The following is a 25,173-nucleotide window of genomic DNA, read 5'->3' as shown; positions in this document are numbered from 1 at the left end:
GAACAGTCAGCTGAACTAGAACTCCGATACCAGAGTAAGCTCTGTGCTCGTTTTTCTTTCTCATACTTCAAGCAAAAAGTCTGAACTGTAATCTGCCCCCCACCCTCCCCGCTGCTTTATTGTCGTTAACAATAAACACACGTAATATGCTTGAAAATAAGGCACAAACAGTGTCCGTTAGAATGGCTGAGAAATCTTTAGATAATTAAATAGCAGATTTTTACTAGAAAGCTAGCAGGCTTGTGCTAGCAGTTTAAAGAAAATAAAACTCACCTTCATATCTGTGAATGTATAAAGAGGCGAACATCTTAAAACCTTTCTTTGCCTTACTTGTTGGGGTTTCGGATCGATGTACATTATTAATTGTTACCTTGGAAAAACATTTCAGCCGTGTTTCCCTAACGTGTAAGCTGAGGTGCAAAGAGCCCATTAAACTGCTCCAACTCCGGTCCAACAGAGCCTTCTTGCTCCAAAGCGTGGTTCGTATTTGCAACTCCAAAATCCAAGCAAAATGTTGAGCGTAGTCCTTCTGTGGCTCCAAAAAGCAGGCAAAATGTTCAGGAAAACTTTGCAGCTCCAGCTGTCGCCGGCTGACTGTTATTACGTAGCGTTGATCTGTTTTCTCATTGATGGAGTACCACTGCCTCCTGCTGGGGCAATACTGGTATTGCACTAGCAGTACCAGTATTTCTCCACAAGGTGCCAGTGGTACTCCATCAACACTGACCCCAGTGTGTTCTTACTTCGCTGTGTCATAGGTTTTGCTGAATGACTTTGTTTGTATTATTTCTAGCAAAAATGAATGAATGTTTGTACTTTAACCCACAAAATAAACTTATATATATATATAAAAAGTTATAATAATGTATATTTAAATAATTAATAACAACATAACCTATGGGCTGCTGTTTTCTAGGGGGCGCTATAGAGAAATTAGGCCACGCCCACCAAATATTGTGATGGATTCCAGTCGGGGAGTGGATTAATATTCATCCTTGTGAGTTTGCAGCAGCTGAGCCCGAAAATGTGGTATTGAGAGCCAAACGTATGGCGATGGCGTTACAGGTAACTTCGCCACGCCGCCATGCCCACCTGCTCTATCGTAGCTGGTTGGGTTGGAATCCTCAATACACCAACATGTCTTCGGTGTCTGGGCACAGTTTCATGTTGATGAGGTCAAAGGGGTCGGATAGCGAACTTTCACAGTAAAACATTACACTTCCTGTTCTCAGGGGGCGTGGCCTAAGTGATGTCATCATTCGACCATAGGGTATTGTAGGAGACCCGATGATGATCAATCACAGAAACTTTGGTGCCTCTGTGAGTTTCTGTGTAGGAGATATAGCAGTTTATGTTTTTATGGCGAGTAGGTGAACTTTGACCCCTGCTAACCCCCCTTCAGCATACTCAAAAACTCACCGTTTAGATAACTTTAGATGAGACATGCCTTATGAACAGACTGACCGAGTTTGAAGCCGATCAATCGAAATCCCTAGGAGGAGATAGATCAAATATGAAGGCTGTAAACGGCAAAAATGGGGTCAAAAACCGAACTTGAATCCAAAATGGCTGACTTCCTGTGGGGTTTAGACCATGGCTCCAAGAGACTTTTTTGTACGTCCTGACAAGGTACACATGTGTACAAAGTTTCGTATTTGTAGGTTAAAGCATGGCTTGGGGCTGATCATTTAAAGTTTTCTAGGGGGCGCTATAGAGAAATTAGGCTACGCCCACCAAATATTGTGATGGATTCCTGTTGGGGAGTGGATGAGGGTCCATCCTTATGAGTTTGCAGCAGCTGGGCCTGAAAATGTGGAATTGAGAGCCAAACGTATGGCGATGGCGTTACAGGTGACTTCGCCACGCCACCACGCCCACCTGCTCCATCGAAGCTGGTTGGGGTTAGAATCCTCAATACACCAACATGTTCTCTGTGTCTGGGCACAGTTTCATGTTGATGAGGTCAAAGGGGTCAGATAGCGAACGTTCACAGTAAAACATTACACTTCCTGTTCTCAGGGGGCGTGGCCTAAGTGATGTCATCATTCGACCATAGGGTATTGTAGAAGACCCGATGATGATCAATCACAGAAACTTTGATGCTTCTGTGAGTTTCTGTGTAAGAGATATAGCAGTTTATTTTTTTATGGCGAGTAGGTGAACTTTGACCCCTGCTAACCCCCCTTCAGCATACTGAAAAACTCACCATTTAGATAACTTTAGATGGGACATGCCTTATGAACAGACTGACCGAGTTTGAAGTCGATCAATCAAAATCCGTAGGAGGAGATAGATCAAATACAAAGGCTGTAAAAGGCAAAAATCGGCAAAAATGGGGTCAAAATGGGAACTTCAATCAAAAATGGCTGACTTCCTGTGATACTTGCACTATGACATTAATTGTAAATTTTGAGCGTCTTGGGGAGTTCTACAAGTGTACCAAATTTCATGTGTCTATGATAAAGTAAGTGAATAGCAGAGGGTAAAAAAGGGTGTTTTTCCAATTTCTAGGTGGCGCCGTAGAGACATTTCTGTTGCAATTTTTGCTACGACTTTAAAATACGTAAATTTTAAACAGGCTTAAGGCCTCCGCCAAGTTTGGTGAGTTTTTGAATATGATAAAGCCCCCAAAAAGCCAATTCATTTGGGTGGAAGAATAATAATAATAATAATAATAAACAATAGGAAAACAATAGGCCTTCGCAGCGCTTAGCTGCTCGGGCCTAATAAGAAACAGTAGGAAAACAATAGGCCTTCGCAGCGCTTAGCTGCTCGGGCCTAATAAGAAACAATAGGAAAACAATAGGCCTTCGCAGCGCTTAGCTGCTCGGGCCTAATAATTAAAGCTGCAAGCAGCCTCGTACGGCCCTCGCAGCCAAGCGCCGCTCCGGCCTATTGCCACCGCTGGGTACTAGCAACCGTCGCCTCACGCCAGCCACCACAGAAGCTCTCACGCAGTTTTCAGCTCCTCCGCCCGCACCGCGGAAGCTGTTGCTCAGTTTCTATCAACGCTGGCCACGTGCTAACACAGAAGTTGTTGCGCAGTTTCCGCGCCCGTCCACCAGGCGGTACGCACTGATGCGTTCGGAGGCGCTCCTGGACGATGCAAAAAATGTGGTGCAGATTCATTGGTTTAGCGAGGAAATATAGCTGGCGGATTAATGTAGGATGCGCAGTGGAGTCAAAATATATTTCAATGCTGTTGTTCTTTTTAGAGGTCAACAAAGGTCATACGTATCCAATTTGGCGTCAGTCGGATGATCCACGTGTCATTTACAGCCGATCATATACACATGGCGAAGTACTACAGTTCGTCATTTTTCATCATTTTCAGCTGTGTTTCTAAAGCACTCTATTTCATTGTTGGAGTAATACTTACTCAGAGTGGCGAATTACTGAAATGGTTTGTAAGAAGTAAGAAAATGCTACATTTACTGCATGATTTAATTCAACAAAAATTATCTGAGACATTTCTATCCTTTTAGAAATTTCATGGCAACGGTCTCACAAAGTTTTCGCGCCCATCCGCCCGTGGATCTGTCATTGGTGAGGAACACTGACACCTACTGGCGAAATACTGATATTGTTCTTCATCCTGTTTATCTGCTGTTTCATTTGTGGAGCAATACTGACCCCAAGTGGCAAATTACTGAAATGGTTTATAAACGCCAAAAATGGGATCAAAATCTGAACTTCAATCTAAAATGGCCGACTTCCTCTGGGGTTTAGACCATGGCTCCAAGAGACTTTTTTGTAAGTCCTGACATGGTACACATGTGTACAAAGTTTCGTAATTGTAGGTTAAAGCATGGCTTGGGGCTGATCATTTAAAATTTTCTAGGGGGCGCTATAGATAACTTAGGCAAAACCCTACAAATATTGTGATGGATTCCTGTCGGGGAGTGGATGAAGATCCATCCTTGTGAGTTTGGAGCAGCTGTGCCCAAAAATGTGGAATTGAGAGCCAAACGTATGGCGATGGCGTTACAGGTCACTTCGCCACGCCGCCACGCCCAGCTGCTCCATCGAAGCTGGTCGAGGTTGGAATCCTCAACACACCAACATGTCTTCTGTGTCTGTGCACAGTTTCATGTTGATGAGGTCAAAGGGGTCAGATAGCGACCGTTCAGAGTAAAACATTACACTTCCTTTTCTCAGGGGGCGTGGCCTAAGTGATGTCATCATTCCACCATAGGGTATTGTAGGACACCCGATGATGATCAATCCCAGAAACTTTGGTGCCTCTGTGAGTTTCTGTGTAGGAGATATAGCAGTTTATTTTTTACGGCGAGTAGGTGAACTTTGACCCCTGCTAACCCCCCTTCAGCATTCTCAAAAACTCACCGTTTTGATAACTTTAGATGGGACATGCCTTATGAGCAGACTGACCGATTTGAAGCCGATCAATCGAAATCTCTAGGAGGAGTTCGATCAAATAGGAAGGCTGTAAACGGCAAAAATGGGGTCAAAATCTGAACTTCAATCCAAAATGGCCGACTTCCTGTGGGGTTTAGACCATGGCTCCAAGAGACTTTCTTTTAAGTCCTGACATGATACAAATGTGTACAAAGTTTCGTAATTGTAGGTCAAAGCATGGCTTGGGGCTGATCATTTAAAATTTTCTAGGGGGCGCTATAGAGAAATTAGGCCACGCCCTACAAATATTGTGATGGATTCCTGTAAGGGAGTGTATTAGGATCCATCCTTGTGAGTTTGGAGCAGCTGGGTCCGAAAATGTGGAATTGAGAGTCAAACGTATGGCGATGGCGTTACAGGTGACTTTGCCACGCCGCCACGCCCACCTGCTCCATCGTAGCTGGTCGGGGTTAGAATCCTCAATACACCAACATGTCTTCTGTGTCTGGGCACAGTTTCATGTTGATGAGGTCAAAGGGGTCAGATAGCGACCATTGACAGTAAAACATTAAACTTCCTGTTCTCAGGGGGCGTGGTCTAAGTGATGTCATCATTCGACCATAGGGTATTGTCGGGCAGCCAATGATGATCAATCACAGTAACTTTGGTGCCTCTGTGAGTTTCTGTGTAGGAGATATAGCAGGTTATGTTTTTTATGGCGTGTAGGTGAACTTTGACCCCTGCTAACCCCCCTTCAGCATTCTCAAAAACTCACCGTTTTGATAACTTTAGATGGGACATGCCTTATGAACAGACTGACCGAGTTTCAAGCCGATCAATCAAAATCCCTAGGAGGAGTTCGATCAAATACCAAGGCTGTAAATGGCAAAAATGGGGTCAAAATTTGAAATTCAATCTAAAATGGCCGACTTCCTGTGGGGTTTAGACCATGGCTCCAAGAGACTTTTTTGTAAGTCCTGACATGGTACACATGTGTACAAAGTTTCGTAATTGTAGGTTAAAGCATGGCTTGGGCTGATCATTTAAAATTTTCTAGGGGGCGCTATAGATAACTTAGGCAAAACCCTACAAATATTGTGATGGATTCCTGTCGGGGAGTGGATGAAGATCCATCCTTGTGAGTTTGGAGCAGCTGTGCCCAAAAATGTGGAATTGAGAGCCAAACGTATGGCGATGGCGTTACAGGTCACTTCGCCACGCCGCCACGCCCAGCTGCTCCATCGAAGCTGGTCGAGGTTGGAATCCTCAACACACCAACATGTCTTCTGTGTCTGTGCACAGTTTCATGTTGATGAGGTCAAAGGGGTCAGATAGCGACCGTTCAGAGTAAAACATTACACTTCCTGTTCTCATGGGGCGTGGCCTAAGTGATGTCATCATTCCACCATAGGGTATTGTAGGACACCCGATGATGATCAATCACAGTAACTTTGGTGCCTCTGTGAGTTTCTGTGTAGGAGATATAGCAGGTTATGTTTTTATGGCGAGTAGGTGAACTTTGACCCCTGCTAACCCCCCTTCAGCATACTCAAAAACTCACCGTTTTGATAACTTTAGATGGGACATGCCTTATGAACAGACTGACCGAGTTTGAAGCCGATCAATCGAAATCCCTAGGAGGAGTTCGATCAAATACGGAGGCTGTAAACGGCAAAAATGGCCTCAAAATTGGACCTTCAATCCAAAATGGCCGACTTCCTGTGATACTTGCACTATGACATTAATTGTAAATTTTGAGCATCTTGGGGAGCTCTACAAGTGTACCAAATTTCATGTCTCTAGGATAAAGTAAGTGAATAGCAAAGGGTCCTTTGAAAATTTCTAGGTGGCGCTATTGAGCCATTTTTTATGGGATTTTTGCAATGACCTTAAAATACAAAATTTTGAAACTCCCTTTACGCGTCTGCCAAGTTTGGTGAGTTTTTGAAAATGATAAAGCCCCCAAAAAGGCCCCTCTTTAGGGGGGCAGAATAATAATTAAAGCTGCAAGCAGCCTCGAACGGCCCTCGCAGCCAAGCGCCGCTCCGGCCTATTGCCACCGCGGGGTACGAGCAACCGCCGCCTCACGCCAGCCACCACAGAAGCTCTCACGCAGTTTTCAGCTCCTCCGCCCGCACCGCGGAAGCTGTTGCTCAGATTCCATCAACGCTGTCCACGTGCTAACACAGAAGTTGTTGTGCAGTTTCCGTGCCCGTCCACCAGGCGGTACGCACTGATGCGTTCGGAGGCGCTCCTTGACGATGCAAAAAATGTGGTGCAGATTCATTGGTTTAGCGAGGAAATATAGCTGGCGGATTAATGTAGGACGTGCAGTGGAGTCAAAATATATTTCAATGCTGTTGTTCTCTTTAGAGGTCAACAAAGGTCATACGTATCCAATTTGGCGTCAGTCGGATGATCCACGTGTCATTTACAGCCGATCATATGCACATGGCGAAGTACTACAGTTCGTCATTTTTCATCATCTTCAGCTGTGTTTCTAAAGCACTCTATTTCATTGTTGGAGTAATACTTACTCAGAGTGTCGAATTACTGAAATGGTTTGTAAGAAGTAAGAAAACGCTACATTTACTGCATGATTTAATTCAACAAAAATTATCTGAGACATTTATATCCTTTTAGAAATCTCACGGCAACGCTCTCACAAAGTTTTCACGCTCATCCGCCCGTGGATTGGTGGAGGAACACTGACACCTACTGGCGAAATATTGATATTGTTCTTCATCCTGTTTATCTGCTGTTTCATTTGTGGAGCAATACTGACCCCAAGTGGCGAATTACTGAAATGATTTATAAACGCCAAAAATGGGGTCAAAATCTGAACTTCAATCTAAAATGGCCGACTTCCTGTGGGGTTTAGACCATGGCTCCAAGAGACTTTTTTGTAAGTCCTGACATGGTACACATGTGTACAAAGTTTTGTAATTGTAGGTTAAAGCATGGCTTGGGGCTGATCATTTAAAAGTTTCTAGGGGGCGCTATAGAGAAATTAGGCCACGCCCACCAAATATTCTGATGGATTCCTGTCAGGGAGTGGATGAGGATCCATCCTTGTGAGTGTGGAGCAGCTGGGCCTAAAAATGTGGAATTGAGAGCCAAATGTATGGCGATGGCGTTACAGGTCACTTCGCCACGCCGCCACGCCCACCTGCTCCATCGTAGCTGGTAGGGATTAGAATCCTCAATACACCAACATGTCTTCTGTGTCTGGGCACAGTTTCATGTTGATGAGGTCAAAGGGGTGAGATAGCGACCGTTAACAGTAAAACATTACACTTCCTGTTCTCAGGGGGCGTGGCTTAAGTGATGTCATCATTCGACCATAGGGTATTGTAGGACACCCGATGATGATCAATCACAGTAACTTTGGTGCCTCTGTGAGTTTCTGTGTAGGAAATATAGCAGTTTATGTTTTTATGGCGTGTAGGTGAACTTTGACCCCTGCTAACCCCCCTTCAGCATTCTCAAAAACTCACCGTTTTGATAACTTTAGATGGGACATGCCTTATGAACAGACTGACCGAGTTTGAAGCCGATCAATGGAAATCCCTAGGAGGAGTTCGATCAAATACGGAGGCTGTAAACGGCAAAAATGGGGTCAAATCTGAACTTCAATCTAAAATGGCCGACTTCCTGTGGGGTTTAGACCATGGCTCCAAGAGACTTTTTTGTAAGTCCTGACAAGGTACACATGTGTACAACGTTTCGTAATTGTAGGTTAAAGCATGGCTTGGGGCTGATCATTTAAAATTTTCTAGGGGGCGCTATAGAGAAATTAGGCCACGCCCACCAAATATTGTGATGGATTCCTGTCGGGGAGTGGATGAAGATCCATCCTTGTGAGTTTGGAGCAGCTGGGACCGAAACTGTGGAATTGAGAGCAAAACGTATGGCGATGGCGTTACAGGTCACTTCGCCACGCCGCCACGCCCACCTGCTCCATCGAAGCTGGTCGGGGTTGGAATCCTCAATACACCAACATGTCTTCTGTGTCTGGGCACAGTTTCATGTTGATGAGGTCAAAGGGGTCAGATAGTGAAAGTTCACAGTAAAACATTACACTTCCTGTTCTCAGGGGGCGTGGCCAAAGTGATGTCATCATTTGACCATAGGGTATTGTAGGACACCCGATGATGATCAATCACAGAAACTTTGGTGCCTCTGTGAGTTTCTGTGTAGGAGATATAGCAGTTTATTTTTTTACGGCGAGTAGGTGAACTTTGACCCCTGCTAACCCCCTTCAGCATACTCAAAAACTCACCGTTTTGATAACTTTAGATGGGACATGCCTTATGAACAGACTGACCAAGTTTGAAGCCGATCAATGGAAATCCCTAGGAGGAGTTCGATCAAATACGGAGGCTGTAAACGGCAAAAATGGCCTCAAAATTGGACCTTCAATCCAAAATGGCTGACTTCCTGTGATACTTGCACTATGACATTAATTGTAAATTTTGAGCGTCCTGGGGAGCTCTACAAGTGTACCAAATTTCATGTCTCTAGGATAAAGTAAGTGAATAGCAAAGGGTCCTTTGAAAATTTCTAGGTGGCGCTATTGAGCCATTTCTTGTGGGATTTTTGCGACGACTTTAAAATACGTAAATTTGAAACTGGCTTAAGCCCTCCGCCAAGTTTGGTGAGTTTTTGAATATGATAAAGCCCCCAAAAAGCCAAATCATTTGGAGGGAGAATAATAATAATAATAATAAGAAACAATAGGAAAACAATAGGCCTTCGCAGCGCTTAGCTGCTCGGGCCTAATAAGAAACAGTAGGAAAACAATAGGCCTTCGCAGCGCTTAGCTGCTCGGGCCTAATAAGAAACAGTAGGAAAACAATAGGCCTTCGCAGCGCTTAGCTGCTCGGGCCTAATTAGAGGGCAGCCACAAAGTCAGGAGGAGGGAAGTCCAAAAGTGTACTTAGTGAGGAATTTTACTTCAGGCAATGCAATAAAACCCCACCTGCTCAAAGCAGAACACCACTGCTGCTGGGAAGGTTGGTTAGAATAGAATAGAATAAATTTGTGAAAAGAAGCAGCCAGAAACAAGAAACTAGAAAATCTCTTTATAGCCTTTGAACCTTACATGTATCTGCTTTTTGGGATTTAACTCTAATTTAAAAATAAATACCTTAAAAAAAAAAAAAAAAAAAAAAAAAAAAAAACGTTTTTTTCAGGTTAAAACAGTGATCTAAAAGGTAAACAAATAGAAAAGTATTAAATAATCTTACCTGGAAAGTCCAGTGTTGGGCTCTCTGCTCACCCTTGACCTTGAGCCAACCTCTTGACAAGTTAAAAAAAACCTCACAAATCAACACACTCAAAACTGATATTTCTAACAATTAAACAGCTGACTCAATGTGTTTAATGAAACCAGTATTAGATATTTCAAAGAAATACAGAGTATAGGCCCACAAAATTACTTCTTTTGTGCTTGATACTCCACATTTCTATATTTTTTATTTTTATGGCGAGTTGACGTTACAGGTTTCATCTTCAGTAATCTCTGATTAGGGCTCTGACTGGGCAGAAAACCAGGGAACAGCTGTGTTTGTTAAAGGGTAGTAAGACCATTTTAAGTAAATTTATTGTTTTTAATATAACATGGTTGTAAATTAGAGGATGGGTATTTTGCAGTTGATACTCAGTGTGTTAAAAACCTAATTAATTCTTGCTCTGTAAGCGTTAAAATCTTGAATTGATGCTTGAAATGTGGCTTAAACTTGAGAAAAATGTACTCTTTGCATTTGTGCAACTTATAGCTTCCTTGCAACTCCTGGTCTGATCACTTAAGAAGTTTAATGAAAAAATAATCTCAGTTCCTTCTGTACACCACAAATTCTTCAAAGTTTATTCTGAAACATTAGAAACAAGGCTAGAGTTACTGTGTGGACCCAGCAAAGCGTGGAGTTGCAGGTGGTGTGACTGCCTGCAGCTCCTGATTGGCTGGCAAATATCAGTCGGTCAAACTGAAAATAAATGAGAACACACTCAGCTTTTTAATACAAAGTAGATTAGGGACTGTGTGTGTATGGCCTAAATGTTCATATTAATGCCTTTGTATGAGTACAAATGAGGTTTGAACAGAGCCTTGGCTCTGTTCCTCAGGAGGATTAAAAGAATTAATGAAACTGCACAAGAATGTATTATTGGTACGACACCATGTGTGATTAGTTGTGTGATTAGTGTGAAATGCTCCACAGCTGATGAAAGTCATAGTGCACATCTTTATAATGGAAAGATAAAATACTGAAACACACAGGATATCACAGGAAACTTGTAGGGCAATGCTTCATCATTTATTGAACTATTCACAAAGATTATAAATATTAGATTTGAAAATTATAATAACATATGAAGAAATAGACAAACAAAGCAGAAAGACTTTCAGAAACATTAAACTATATATAATTCTAAAAGGTGGGTATGTCTGATGAACCATAACATCTCTTACAGTGTAATGAGAGCTATTTAACTTTAAATACTTTCAAGATGAATATTAAATTTAAAACAGACTTTTTTACAGTGGAGAGTAAAGTTAATTTCTATTGGATCTCTGTGCAGATTCTGAACTTTGCTGCCACCCTGTGGTTCAGCTTCAGCAAAGTGGACCATTTATCTTCTCTGGGTTGCTTACTGCATGTGCCCTTTATCAAAAGGTCCTATTTTAAGTCAGCAAGGGTATAATGCCCTTCTATTACTTATTGATTACTAAGAGCAGGTTTGGATTTCACCATCTTATTTGTAATTAATGACAGCAGCAGTGCTGTGAACATGTTGCTTAAATAATTGATCAGCAGTATTATTTCTGTGAGCTGATTTAACTCCTACACAAAGCATAAAAGAGGTGACCAGTTGCCATAAATGTGAGCTTGACAAAGCAGCCACATATTAGATTAACTCATCATCTAGGATAAAATTTGTTATTTTCCATTTTAAGTTGAAGTCTGCCTCAACACTGATTACAAAAAAAAGGGGCTACTGTTAATGAATGTCTGAAGTAAACTGTAAGTGACCTTCATCCTGCAAATATGCCGTCTGAAGGGTGGATAATTTACAAAGTCATAAAGGAAGAAAGTCATAAAGGAAGAAGAACATTGATCAATATCTTATCCCTTGTGAGTAGAACTGTCTCATCTCAAACATGATTAATCCTTCCCACCACAGAGGTACAGCAACGCCTTCTGGTAGTCTCCTGCTGTGTCCTCCTACAAAGAGAAAAGATGTGGAACCCTTTTTAGTCGCAGGCAGAAAATTCTTCTTCCTTTTGTGTTTGAATTGATCAATTTCCCTTCAGTGCTTTTCCAGAGACACTTTGGATGTAACAATGGCTCTTAATGTGACGTGTGTGGGTGTGGGGATCCATGATTGGATATCCTGCTCCTCCTCTCCACATGGCGATGTACCCTCCAGCAGAACACACAAGCTCAAACTGGTTATATCCTTTCTGGCAGAAGCAGATAAACCGTTTCATATCTGGAGGAAAATTGTGCCATGGCAGAAAAGACTCTTCATTATGTCAAGAGTTGTAATTTAAGCAAAATTGTCAAAGTTGCTTGTTTTGAAGCTCGAATACTCGAACGTCATGTTAAATTTGGTTAATCATTTAGTGATTTCTTATTCTTCCTGGGTAGATTGATGATACTGCACATTCTGATCAAAACATACATTCTTTTTTAATTGTTTAGTTAAGATCTTTATCCAGGAGTTTTGCAAAATATCATGCATGCTACAGTACAACAGATGTCAAGCACAGTGGTGGTAGAATGATGAATGAAGGGTTTATTTTCGTGCCTTTGGTTCTGGTACATTTTTACCATACCATTAGTATGGTATGGTACATTTGTACAATATATTATTTCCTAATTAGTTTTCCAGCAAGAAAATAATCCTAAACACACATCAACAAATAAAACACTAAGCGTCTGGAACAAAATTATTGTTTGATTGATGTAAAATCCATGCCTGTATGAACTTTTAACAGCTCCGAGAGATAAAACTCCTGTTTTATTACTGTGGCAGGAAAATGCCATACAATTAAAATTACATTAGGAGGGTAAAAGGAAATCATGGCAACTGTGAGAATAAAGAATTAAACAACTGACACAAAACGCCAGCTGTGAGTGAGAACATGTCTTTTCTTGTAAAAATAAATAGCATTTTTGAAATCTTTTTAAAAATTATCAAAATGATTTTGTAAACTGAATAACTCAAAAGATAATAGCTTTTCAATTCAATTAAATGAAAAATGTAAAAGATAATCGAGAATGCATATTTATTCCATTTATTCAAAGGTTATTCGCTAATGTGTCATTTATCTATTCTGTCTCAGAGATTTGGGAGTTTCACAAGAAAGAGAGTGATAATTCTTCTCTGCAGGAGAGATTAATTCACTTCGGCATGTTGAGAAGCAGGAAAGCAGTCTCATCACAGCGAACAAGACATTTAAAGTAAATTAGCAATCCCTACTCCATCACAGCAGTGACACCAGCAGCACACCCACACCTCAACCTTGCCTCATGTACCCATCCATCCTACTACATGGAGGTCCATGAAGTAGGATGGATGCATACATGAGGCAAGGTGAAACCTGGAAGAAGGGTGATTTTACATCCTACTGTCTTTTCTAATGGGACTGGAATATTTAGTGTTTGTTAAAAAAAACTAAATAATATTGACATTTTGAATTCTTCTGCTTTGTACCTGGATGGTGGTGTAAAGAGACTGTCCATACATCTTCTTGAAGTTTGCTCTGATGTCCAACATGTCAACCTCGCTCCTGGACACCATTATCCTCATCAGGGTGTCATCATCTGTTCCAGCCCGCTGAATATTAAACATACCCAGTAAAACAGATGGTCAGAGTTAAGATGGGGACCTTTATTAAAAGTTACAAATATTCTCTGACAGGTTTATTTTGTTTTGTGAATTAGATGTAATCTTTCATGGATAAACAGTCCTTTATTTCCTTCTATTTTTTGTGCAACAGAGTAATGTGGTTTTCTGGTCTAACAAAGCATCACACACTTTCTAAGAAGAATTATATCATGCAAGGCCCAGGCCTCTTGCACACACCTCCAAATTGCACATACAAACTGATTGCGGGGAAACTAAAGGCCGATGCTTGTGCCTACACTTCAAAATCACCTTAAATGAGGAATGAAGTGTCCAATATTCAAAGAAAACATTTTAAAAGATATTAAGAAAGCCCAACCAAGACAATTTAAAGGGATTAAAAGAAAGTCTGAAAGGTAGGAGAGAAAATATACAGATGTTAGCAATAGCTTATGACTTTGCACAGTATTGGTATTGCAGTGGACCGCTGATATATGCAGGGTTTGAGAACCTTTTAGTTTCTTTTGGAGAGTTGGACAGGAAGGTTGACCAGCAATGAGTGGAAAACAATACCAATGTTTCTATTTATTAAACTATTTAATTTGCAACTGCTACTTTAGTTTGTAATTAATATCCCCAACCTGGCAAAGATATTTTATTTTTGCAGTGTGTGGATGGAATATCTGTACTCACCCTCATGGAGTTATAGAGGCTCTCAGCAAAAAATCCAGGGACATTTCTGACACATTTCACTGTGGAGAAAATGAAGAGATTTAATTTAAAAAGTGTTAACCCTCTCCAGGCAAATGTTGCAGATTTGCAAGAGTTAAATGCTACTTAGCTAGTCTTTGCAAGTAATTTGAGCCTGAGAGGGTTAAGATGAAATTTTGTGAAACAATAAAGTCTAAATCTTGCTAAAAATATGTCGGCCAGGAACATAAAACTAAGAGGGAGTACTCGTCTTTGTCATTGCATCTGGAAACAGATTGGAAAAGTGGGTCTTACCTACAGCGAGCAGCAGGTCTTCCAGGTTCCCAGTGGTCTCGCCTTTAATGCTGTCCTCTATGTCAGAGCCAGAGATCTTCTTGTATGCATCAAAAACTAACAAAGTTATATGTTTTATTCAGAAGGAAAAATTTGAATTTAAGCAAAAATGAAGAAATTTGAAGGCAATATAGGTTGTCAGAGGGATAAACTAAATCTACTTGAAGCTTGAAAATGCCTCAGTGGTTCATGCAAACGATGTTCCCTGAACTTTTACACCACTATCATATTTGCATTTGATATTTTTTTCAGAACTTTCTCTAAAATGTTTCCAGTTTTTCATAAAATAACAGTTTTCTACTCTCAAATATTTCTACAATGTTCCGACTTCAAATCTCTTAGTCGGGGGTGGGGGGAATTAAACCCAACAGAGTATTCTGTTGTGCAAACTCATCCATTTCATACCTAACCAACTTTATGTCCTCAGATTAACTCGTTACCACTCAGTTGAAGTTTCTCCACCTGCCTCTGTGACCTGCAACCCCAGTAAACAATATTTGCCCCAAAGGAGAGCTGCTGAGTTTGAGGTTGTTGTGCATTTTGGCATTATAATACCTGGATTTATGCTGTGTTGTTGCTGAGATCTGGGGCTTTGAGCCACCTTGCTTATCAAAGGGCAGCAACCATCAAATGAGCATTCTGATATTATAATCCCATGGCCAAACCTCACCTTTCTGGAGATGCTCAGAGCTCCTGTTGCCAAGAATTGAAATGAATTTTTCCTCATCTGTGCCAAACTTCCCCTCACCGGCGGCATACAGGTCCTGTAATGGCAGAGCGCACACCTGTGTTCACGCATAAGATACCCCTTGGCAGAGCCGGTGTGACAGCAGTAATGAAGGGATTCACATTGACGAGAAACACCCGAGGATAAGTGTGTTTCACTTTCTTCTATGCTGTTACAGAGACATTCTTAACCTTAGGCTTACTTCTCGGCAGCTAAATGATAGTTTCTCAATTTTTCCTCTCATACAACTCACATTTTAGAAAATGACAAATTACCATGATCATTTGATAAACGCATTGAACCTTGTAATTTTCTCCTGAAGTGATCACTGAATGGTTTAGTTAAAAAAAGCTGATTGTGATGTTCTAACAGACACATTATGAAAAGGATTTATGTGTTAGATCCCAATTCGCTGCTTCATATTAAAGAAATGACTTTTAAAGTCGATGTCCTCTTTCCAAAGGCTAATACTATGTCATTTTGACTGAGGCTGCTCCACAGAGAAAATCAGATTTGCTTTTAGCTGCTCTACAATCACAGAGAACAATATGTTGGCAAAGAAGTTTATGAAATTTAAATTAATCTTTCATTTACTATATTTGTCTTCTGGATTGTTACTTAAAATGCACCTCTGCATTTTCATCTTTCAAAGCTGTTTGTGCTGCTTGTTACAGTACGTAAAATCTGTCACCAAATTAATGCCGAGGTGATTGCTAAATTCCCAGCAGGTCCGCAGAGTCTCTTCTTACAGTTTGTATTGTCATAGAGCTTAATAGCTTTCTTTTATCGGAGTAATAAAGTGCAAATGTGGGGAGTAGTCCCTTTATAAAGGATGCTTATGCACCTCATTGTGTTTAAAACTAATGTTCTGTAGCGATGCAAGTTAAGGCGCAGCATATGGAGGAAGAGTAAGTTGTCCCCGTCTATCTTTTGTGTACAGCGAAAAATGAATCACTGATTATTTCCTGTTTGAAATAAGATAATACCAATACATTAGTTCAGTTTTGGAAATTTGTATATTTCTCATTTTTAACATATGTGTTTTGAAGAAATATTGGTGCAAAATGTGAAAACTGATAATAACCAAAACAATCAATATGCAATGCATTTCTTCATGCATTTTTAATTTGCTTGCGGATATATGTATTTAAATATTAGTATCTTCTTACCTTGGCATCATTTTCAATTTTATCCTCTTCCACTCCTTCCTCCCTGCTCCCCTTGGTGAGCCAATGACAGTAGAAATGTAAGAGGACAAGCAGGTGCAGAAACAGAGAGACAAGGTGATGAACAGAAAGCAAAAGTAGGTCAGTGTGGATGAACTCAGGATGCTTCTGAACTTAACCCGGGAAGAGTTAATTATCCTGAGAAGGTCCAAGAACTGTGGGATTACCTTACTGTCACTACTAAAAAAAACAAACAAAAAAACACATCTACCAGTCACCTCTCTGCTTCAGACTTAGAGCTCTCATGACTTTGTAATGAGATCACCAGAGTCTCATTATCATGACAGGAAAGTCTTCCCAGGCGGTCCGCTCTCTACCTGCAGCAGGATCACCAGCAGTCTCCCGTAGCTCCCTCTGGTGTCACTGCTGATATCCTTCTCCAGTTTGCCACCAAACTCTGGAGGAAAAAATAAGAAAAAGAAACAAAAGGAAGCTTAGACTTGCTTATGGATTCAATCGATAGTGGTCTATCTTCCAAGGACAGCTACAACAGGAATAATTTGATTAACTGATTAGCAGGAATGTATTTTTTTCCAGATCAGAGAAACACAGCTCTTTGGTTTTGGATCTTTTTGCTGTTATGTGAAAAGGATTGTGTTGACCCACTCTAATCCGTAGCATAAGAATTTGGTCTCTTTCATCTGAATGACATAGTAAAAATGTAGAAGGAGAGGATAATGCAAGATATTAAAATCTGGGTTCTTACTGCACAGACGGTAAAACTTTCCTCTATATTTCTATGCAGACATACTTGGCATCATTCAAGACTTAAACTCAACCCTACTTAAACCTACCAAAGTCTCATCCTTAGATGATTTAAACTATTTAAACCAGTTTAAAGACTGTTTTCAAGTCTGTCAAGGGGATTTCACAAAACTGGTTTCATGTTTCTAGGGTGTAATCCATCATGGCTTCCACTCCCTGACTGCAGTTCCAGTAATCATAATTTCTCTGTTCTGGTCTGCCTCGTTACATTACCTTTCTTGTAGACTTTGCTGATATCTTTAATCTGATCACCAGTCCTGGAGGCCAAGATCTCAATCAGTACCTGATCATCAGTCCCTGCACCCTGGGAAGCAAACATAGTACATGAATACTGGAGTTCAGTATGAAACAATGCAGATGTGCTTCAGGCAACACTTTTTAAATTCAGAGGGATTTAAAAAGGTGAATTGTCTCTAAATGTCTTTGACCTGAAAATCATTAAATGTTTTATGCTTTTATTTGTTTTAGAAGAAAACCAAAGAAAACATTAAGCTTTAATGTTAAATATGAAAATACATTAGGGTCAGTGATGTGGAGAGGTAAAGAAAAACATTTTCAGCCTTGATCCAAAGCAGACAGAGAGAGAAATGAAAGGCCATCTACAGCATTAACATGACACATCATGACAGATGAGTTTCACTGTGAGAACAAACAGCATTTGAAAAAAGGAATGAAAAAAATATTTATAATTATTTGCAGATCTGACCATAAGCAACATAATGAATGTGATTTTACGAAAATAGGAAGGATGAAAACAACAGCAAAGAGATTTACAGAAGAGCACATATTTTCAAAACCACTTTTTTTGTTTGTGTGCCACATTATTAACAGGAATAATTTGCTGACAGTTCTTTTTAAGTTACTGTTATTTTGCTTTATGATCATTTGTTGCTCACAACAATGGAAGACTATAAGGCTTCCATTTAAATTAGCACATTCTGATAAATATTAAAGTCTCTGAGGATTTTAAGGGATGATTGCTCCAAAGGACTGATTGCTTTCAACAATAACAATTAATTATAAAACACGTGTTTTATCATCACAATTTTCTGGAACATTAATTAAAAGTGTTTCTAAGTTATGTGGTGTATTTTGAAATAGCATCCACTTTGGATAATAGTGGATTCCTCAAAGGGGAACATTGCTTAGTTCCCATTTGAGATTGAAAAAGAATTTTTGAATTGAATTTTGAGTGTTATTTTGCGTGAATAGACAAATAAAAAAATTACAGTCAAAGTCTAAAAAAAACCTTCAAGGGCTTTCAAAAAGCCTGGAGATATTTGTTCAAAACTACTTTAAGACACTGCAAAAATATAAAGAAAAAGGAAAGCAAAAGACTGTTGAATAAAAACTTGTGTAATTTGGAAAATATCAAGACAGAACAGCTGAATTGTTGTAAAATCCCCAAGTGCTGCACAGCCTTTAAAAGGGGCTGACATACACTTCAAATCCTCCTCCTTCCTCAGAAATTTTTCTTATTTTTAAAGATTTATGTCTGAATTACTGCAGCAGCACATCTGTTCAGTATTTCTGCTGCATGAAGGAGAGCAGCTGCAACCAGATGACCAATGGAAATGGAGATGTGAACCAATTTGCCCATTCATAAGTCAGTGCATTCTAAATGAGCCAAAGGTTTAGAATTACATCTAATTCATTTTTAATACGAAAATGATTTTTTTTATTAGGGGGAAAAAATCACCTTTATGGAATTTTCATAAGCATAGACTAGTTCTTTTAGGGATATAATGAACACCAAAAGATGAACTTTTATGTTGAAGATTAATGTCAAATTACCTGGTCTGGGAATTCAAAATAATTTGTCCATGTATTGTCCATGTTTTTGATGAGACCATCAAAAACATGGACCATCAAAAACCATCAAATGGACAAATTGAAGCATTTCAGGAAAACTTTTCTTAGTTACCTTCACAGCCTTGTGTAGCAGAGTTGCATCGTATAAGACTGGTGGAGTCATCAATGCCACAATCAGGGCCTCAAACAGCCCACCGAGCTCCGATTTCAGTGCACTGACTAAGTCCTGCCGCCACAGAATGAATAATAACAAGAGGACGAGAATCATTAATATATTTATTTGTGTAGAAATCTACACCCACAATGTACTAGTCATCTTGGCAAAATGAGTGATGCAGGTAGAAATAATCAATTTAAAAGTCTAGACGGTACCTGAAAAAAAGAGAACTGAGGGTCACTCATATTTCAAAGATATGAAAAAATAAACCAGATTTTACTCATCGCAGTGACTGTGTGACAATTCTGTAGCTAACTGTCGCTAAACAGTAAGCTAAACAGAAGATTATTAGATAGCTCGATCGCTAATGTTAAGAACAGTAAACCTCCCCTCAATCTGCATGTGAAGGATTAAACCAGCACAAAAAGAGTCAGCAAGGTAAAATTAACCATATTTATTGAATACCAACAGCAACAGACTGGCGACCCGTCCAGGGTGACCCCGCTGCTCGCCCAAAATGTCTGGCTGACCCCACTTAGGACAATGGATGGATGGATGGATGGATGGATGGATGGATGGATGGATGGATGGATGGATGGATGATGGATGGATGGATGGATGGATGGATGGATGGATGGATGGATGGATGGATGGATGGATGGATGGATGGATGGATGGATGGATGGATGGATGGATGGATACAAAGATTCAAAGTGTCAAAAATCATGACATAATAACCTTTCCCTCATAATCTGTTCAGCTCTTCGTTCTTTAGCTGCAGGTACAAAGTCTGTTTCCTGAGCTGATGCAGAAAATAACTAACCTTCATCCAGGATTCACAGACATGTCTGTCCTCACTCTGTTCTTCAGCAAATAGTTATTTATCATAAAACACTTGAATAATATTTTACTTAAATCTCAAATTTAGAACCTGTATCTGCCTACAAATAATCATTCATTACACTAGATAGTTAGGTTTCTTTGATTTTATCATTTGTCTGGATCATATTTGATATTTTCAAAAAGTAAAAAAAAAGAAAACATGTACATTTTATTTATTTATATTTTTTAGTCAATTCTGGCTTTAGATATAATTCTTCCAAATGACTGGCATAGTTCAGCCATTGATTTTTATATTATGCAATAAAGGTGCTCTGAAATAGTGCTGAAAACAAAAATGACTTTTTCAGGGCCTCTCTTGATATAATGTTGTAATATTCAAAGATATTCTTGGGGGTACTTTGCAATTTTCTCGTTTATCTTTTTATTCTGTTTTCTCTACTTACTTGAGGCAGTGATTATTTTTGGTCGGAAACCAGTAATAACCTCCACTGGTGGCCATAAAACAAATTGACAGTGAAACTGAGCAGGAGGGGCATTAAAGCATGAAATGCATGAAATGTCAAAGTTTCTTTATAACAAGCTGCACAACTTTCTGTTCCAAAGAGACTACTTTACCTAAATTACTTTTTTTTTTTTTTCTGAAAGGATAGCTGAACAGGCATTACACTTTTGTTGTGGACATTGCTGGACAAAACGTTGCTTTAGTTTTATATTTTTAATATTAATATTTTTCTATATTCATTTTTTTAAGTAGTGTATGAACATGTGCCCTTCTGGGTTCATCCTAGGAGTAAAACATTATCTCCATATTTCGGTTAGTGACAGCCAGTTGCTGCTAGTTTTCCATTTAACTTTCCAGAACTCACCTTCCCATAGGCTTTTTTATAAGCCGCTTTAATCTGCTGACGTTGATCATTGCTGCGGGCAGTTAGAACCATGAGAATGGCATCTTCATCTGTACCTGTAACACAGTTTCATGATGTACATTTATTGTAAAAACTCTGGACAATGTGTTTTGATGTATAATAAAAAAATAATTACAAGTTGTGCCTTTATTTGGTGCTTAAATAATTTGTATTTGAAAATGGGGCTAATTATCAGTCACAAATTACATATTTGCTCCATTTCAGCACATACAGTATTTTTGTGCTCAGATGCTCCAAATAGAGCTGATTTTAATAGTGGATGAGTTTGATGGCTTTGGAGAAATCCTTTTCTTCAAAATAATTTTCAATCTGTCAGTAAACGTTTGTTGAGTCACTGACCAGCAAACAGCTTTAGCTGAGTGTTTTTAGCCGTATCTGAGTCAAACAGTGAGAAAGTGACTGCAGCTACAATGTGATTGTATGCGAATATTTAACTTCCTTTCTGCTTGTATCAGAGGAAATCATTCAAAAAACTTAATCACTAACAAATCAACTTGGCTGACAGTGAAAATGTTCACTTTTACTGTCATTTCTTTATCATATCATGCTGTTCCCCAATTATGTGTTTTTGTTGAAGCTTACTATTATATGAGTGACCTGAAAGTCCTATCAAGTTTCATTTGACATCAGTTATTTACATACTATAAAATTATAATTTAAATATTATATCAGACCAAACTTTTTCTGTTTTAAATTAGTTGGGATTTCCAAATATATTTGCATTTGAGAAATGCCAAATTTATAAAAAAGAATATTTTAAACAACCACATGTATGGGCAGGAAATCTAATTTGAAGTATAAAAGTAATAAACTGCAGAAGAAAACAACTTATTGTGATAGCAGCTGTCATTCAAAATCAAATTTATATCAGCATACAAATACACATTGAAGCTTTGCTCCAGTTCTGACCAGCATTATTATTCTGATGTATTGTCACTTTCCTACCAACAACTGTATTATCAGAACAGCCTAGTTTATGTTCGATAAAGCAGAAACTATGCAATTTATATAATCAGTGATTTACAAAAGTTTAACTATGCAACAGAAATGGAGCTGCTAACATGAACACACAGCCTCACTGCAAAAATCACAATATAAATCTTCTCAATTAATTACTGTTCTTACTGTAGTTTTTGTGGATATTGTGTTATAAATTGTTTTATTGTTGTATTTAATGTGTTAGGAGTTTTTTATTTAAAGATTTAAGTATTTCCCCCATTTAGCATTCTTACCAATTCCTTTCATGGCTTTATGAAGAAATTCAGCATCATGTTTTGCATTGAAATGAACAAAAGGTCTAACACTCCCTCTGTACTCCTGCAGACAGAAACAGGGAATAAAAATAAACATTGTTTCCAAAAGTGACAACAAACTTCTCATATATTGTCTTTGTTTGTCATTGTGTGCTAATTTCTAAAAAAAAAATTACAACAAAAGGAAACACTCATGTTCATGTTCTGTGATTTTCTGTTTTTCCTGAAATATTTAAGCATTATTTTGTTTTTAGACAGTAAATCAGTAGAAACATTAAATATGAAGCAAACAATCATTAGAGCAAACACATTAAGCCTGAATGGCTTTTGAAACAATTTGTCTTGCTGGAAATAATGAATGTCCCACTGAAACGCTTTATTTTGTTGCTGCAAAAAGAAAAAAAAATTAAATATGCTGAAAATGATTGCGAATAATTCAGCAGCTGCTCTATTAATCACTAATAATGGCCATCGAAGCTGCTGTAGGTTTTATAACTATTGACAGTGTTTCCTTAAACTTCCCATTACTCGTTGAATTTGACATCTCAACCTTTAGTTCTGTCATTTGGATGTTAAAAATATACTCTTTTGTACTTGTATTCAAAAGTGTTTTCCAGAAAAGAAAAAAAAAATTACATGATGAGCAATTAAAACATTTTCCTCAGCTGCAGCCTCAACCAAAAAATGTAAGGTAAAAAATGTAGTCTCTTATCCCTCGCAGTCAAGGTTCTGTTTATGGTCAGCTTACCAAAACATTGGCAAAATGTCTTGGTTTTAAGAGTAATCATTGTAACACTGGACTTATAAGTAGCAAAAAGACAATAAAATAAGTCACTCAAGGAACTATACAGACATAAAAGTGAGTACAGTTTACGGTTAAAATGTATAATTTCCATGCTTATTATAGAACTAAACTTCTTCTCTGTCAACCAAAATGCTCCCAAGCAGTGTTGTCTCAAAACTATAACTGTAAACTTCAGTCCATTGTGCCCATAGTGTTTCCATAAACATGTAATTGAATATGGTACAAATTAGACAGATGACATCACCTGAAACTAAGTTCTTGCTACTTATCCTTATCAGATAGTCTAAAGTGTCTCGACAGCTTAAATCAAGTGTATCAGATGGAGGTGCTTCTTTTCTCTATTCTGCCATGTAAGTATTCAACTGGAGAAAAACTCTTGTTTTAGTAATGAGCATCTCTTTGTGGAAAGTTCTAACTGTGAAATACGGCTCAGCTAAAAGAGAGTGTATCATTTGCACATATACTGTGCCATTTTTTAATTGGTATAGTAGCAGCAAATTAAAAAACTAACTGGAGAACTAATCATGACTTTTAGGGTTAGAAAGAAAAAAGTTAGTGTTTCTGAATGAGGAAATGAGGGAGACCCTGAAGTGTCAGTGATTAGGCAATGACCTTTCACAGGCAACGCATACTTCATTAGTCAAACATAAAGGTTAGCCCAGTTGTGTGACTACAACACACTACACCAAATCTTAGATATTGGGTAAAACAGAAGTTATTTTGTAAGGTAGTATTACTAAACAAACATTTTTATTGTTTTCAGTCAAAAAATAAAACAACTGTGAACAGCACTTACCATTTTATTTGGATGGATGTTTTAAACTGAAAGTAATAAAAATACATAGATTAAACTTCATTTTGGTGAGTTATCATACCTAAACACAATTGATTCAACAATAATGTTGATAGAAAATAACTAAACAGGTTTTTGTTCTTACCAACAGGTTTGTGTCTTCCTCTCCTCACAGTTGATCTGTGGTTCAGGTGAGCTCTTTATTATTATTATGGTCTTTAAAGCTCCTCCTCAACTGAGAAAGCATGCAAGAGGCACTCACCTCGTCTGCTGGAAGTGTTGCATTTCACTCCACATCAGTGAAACAAGAGATAATGACCGCATGCATCCACCTCCGTGAGTCTTTTTAAAAGACATTAAACAGATGCCTTCCTTCCCCAGAGACCGTAAATATTTCTTTGTCCGACAAACTTCACACTAAGTGTGGCTCAGCTTTAAAACTTTTTAAGTAATGTCCTTCTTAGAAGAAAATGTAAAATAACAAGACACAAAAACGATGGGGAAACACAAAGACAATATTTTGTGTTTGGGACCTAAAGACCATAAATGACATAAAAACACCATTAACTGGGATGAGTGTTTGTTTGTCTGCTTCCTGATTATGCTTTGGGGCTAAGCCCTGCCAACCTCACATTCCTAATATGAGTTCATCAGAGACTAATCTCCAAAACATCATATTAAAATACTTTCAGAATTCAGACACAGTGAACAAGTACTGTTGAATAAATGTTTGTGTATTTTACACAAACATGTCAAACTCATTTAAAAATGTTAAAATATGTTGGAAATGTATTATGTCTGTAAATGCCTTATTTGTAGGGTATTGTGTAAAATCTAAACTTAGAGAGTAGAAGTAAAGCCTGTGAGCCCAAGCAAATGTCTAGAGGGGGTCAATCTCATATTCCACAATTATTTTCATTGTGATGGATGAGAGCTCAAGAGAAGTTGTTGATGTTTTGAATAATAAGTCATCAATATGTCATTACTTTGGTGCTATTTCTCATTTTCCCTAAGTATAATTTATTTATTTTTTGACATCCTATCAGGCAGGTAAATGTGTGTTAAAGCAACCAGGACTCAAACACACCTGCCTTCATGGAAGGCAATCTCCACAACTTAGTTAAGGATAGTTTTTTTTGTTTTTTTTTTAAACAAATAAGACATTTACAGGTTCCTGATGGGACCAGAGAGCCCAGCACAAAGTGATGGCTCATATATTCTTGTTGCCATCTCCTTTCCTGCAAACCTTAATTAAAGTGAGGGTTTGTGAGACGATGAGCGTGTGAACACCATCTGGGAGACGATCCGGTGACAGAGCGCATCGTTTTATATCACATACTCCCAGGCTGACATGAAACCAATTTCCTTTAATCGCAATAAACAAGTGTGCTATGGCTAATAACAAGCATATCAGATCCTATGGAGAGTTTTTTTTCTTACATAAAATCTCTCCATTTTACAGAGATTTGGTCTCTGGACTGTTATCTGGACAACATCAATGGATGATAAGCTACTCTCTGGACACTGCATATCTATCTCACACCACCATAAACATTTACACAACAGATGAGTGATCTTCTCAAAACAATTACAAACTGCAAAATGTAGGAACT

At 38.7% G+C, this 25,173-nt stretch overlaps 1 protein-coding gene across 1 annotated transcript; it reads right to left on the bottom strand.

The window, feature by feature from the left end:
• Positions 1-10,673: 10,673 nt before the first annotated feature.
• LOC129360539 (annexin A5-like) lies at positions 10,674-23,780 on the bottom strand. The gene is made up of 13 exons (XM_055030844.1): positions 23,706-23,780; positions 23,564-23,589; positions 21,942-22,026; positions 20,650-20,744; positions 18,896-19,009; positions 17,185-17,275; positions 16,524-16,603; positions 16,150-16,200; positions 14,924-15,017; positions 14,215-14,310; positions 13,903-13,961; positions 13,078-13,200; positions 10,674-11,582 (listed from the first exon to the last, which is right to left on the bottom strand). Exons 2-13 carry the CDS (start codon positions 23,564-23,566, stop codon positions 11,523-11,525), a joined length of 951 nt encoding a protein of 316 aa, XP_054886819.1. The 5' UTR covers positions 23,567-23,589; positions 23,706-23,780; the 3' UTR covers positions 10,674-11,522.
• Positions 23,781-25,173: the final 1,393 nt, after the last annotated feature.

This window comes from Poeciliopsis prolifica, unplaced genomic scaffold (genome assembly GCF_027474105.1).
Source record: "Poeciliopsis prolifica strain line A6 unplaced genomic scaffold, Auburn_PproV2 SCAFFOLD006, whole genome shotgun sequence".
Lineage (NCBI taxonomy): Eukaryota > Metazoa > Chordata > Actinopteri > Cyprinodontiformes > Poeciliidae > Poeciliopsis > Poeciliopsis prolifica.
Note: the sequence above shows the minus strand (reverse complement) of the source record. Positions and strands in the feature narration are given on the sequence as shown.

Coding starts and splice junctions, on each gene's coding strand:
- LOC129360539 (XM_055030844.1), bottom strand. Junction 14,311..14,923: donor CTCTGAGCATCTCCAGAAAG/GTGAGGTTTGGC, acceptor TAACTTTGTTAG/TTTTTGATGCATACAAGAAG. Junction 13,962..14,214: donor AGACCTGCTGCTCGCTGTAG/GTAAGACCCACT, acceptor TTTTCTCCACAG/TGAAATGTGTCAGAAATGTC.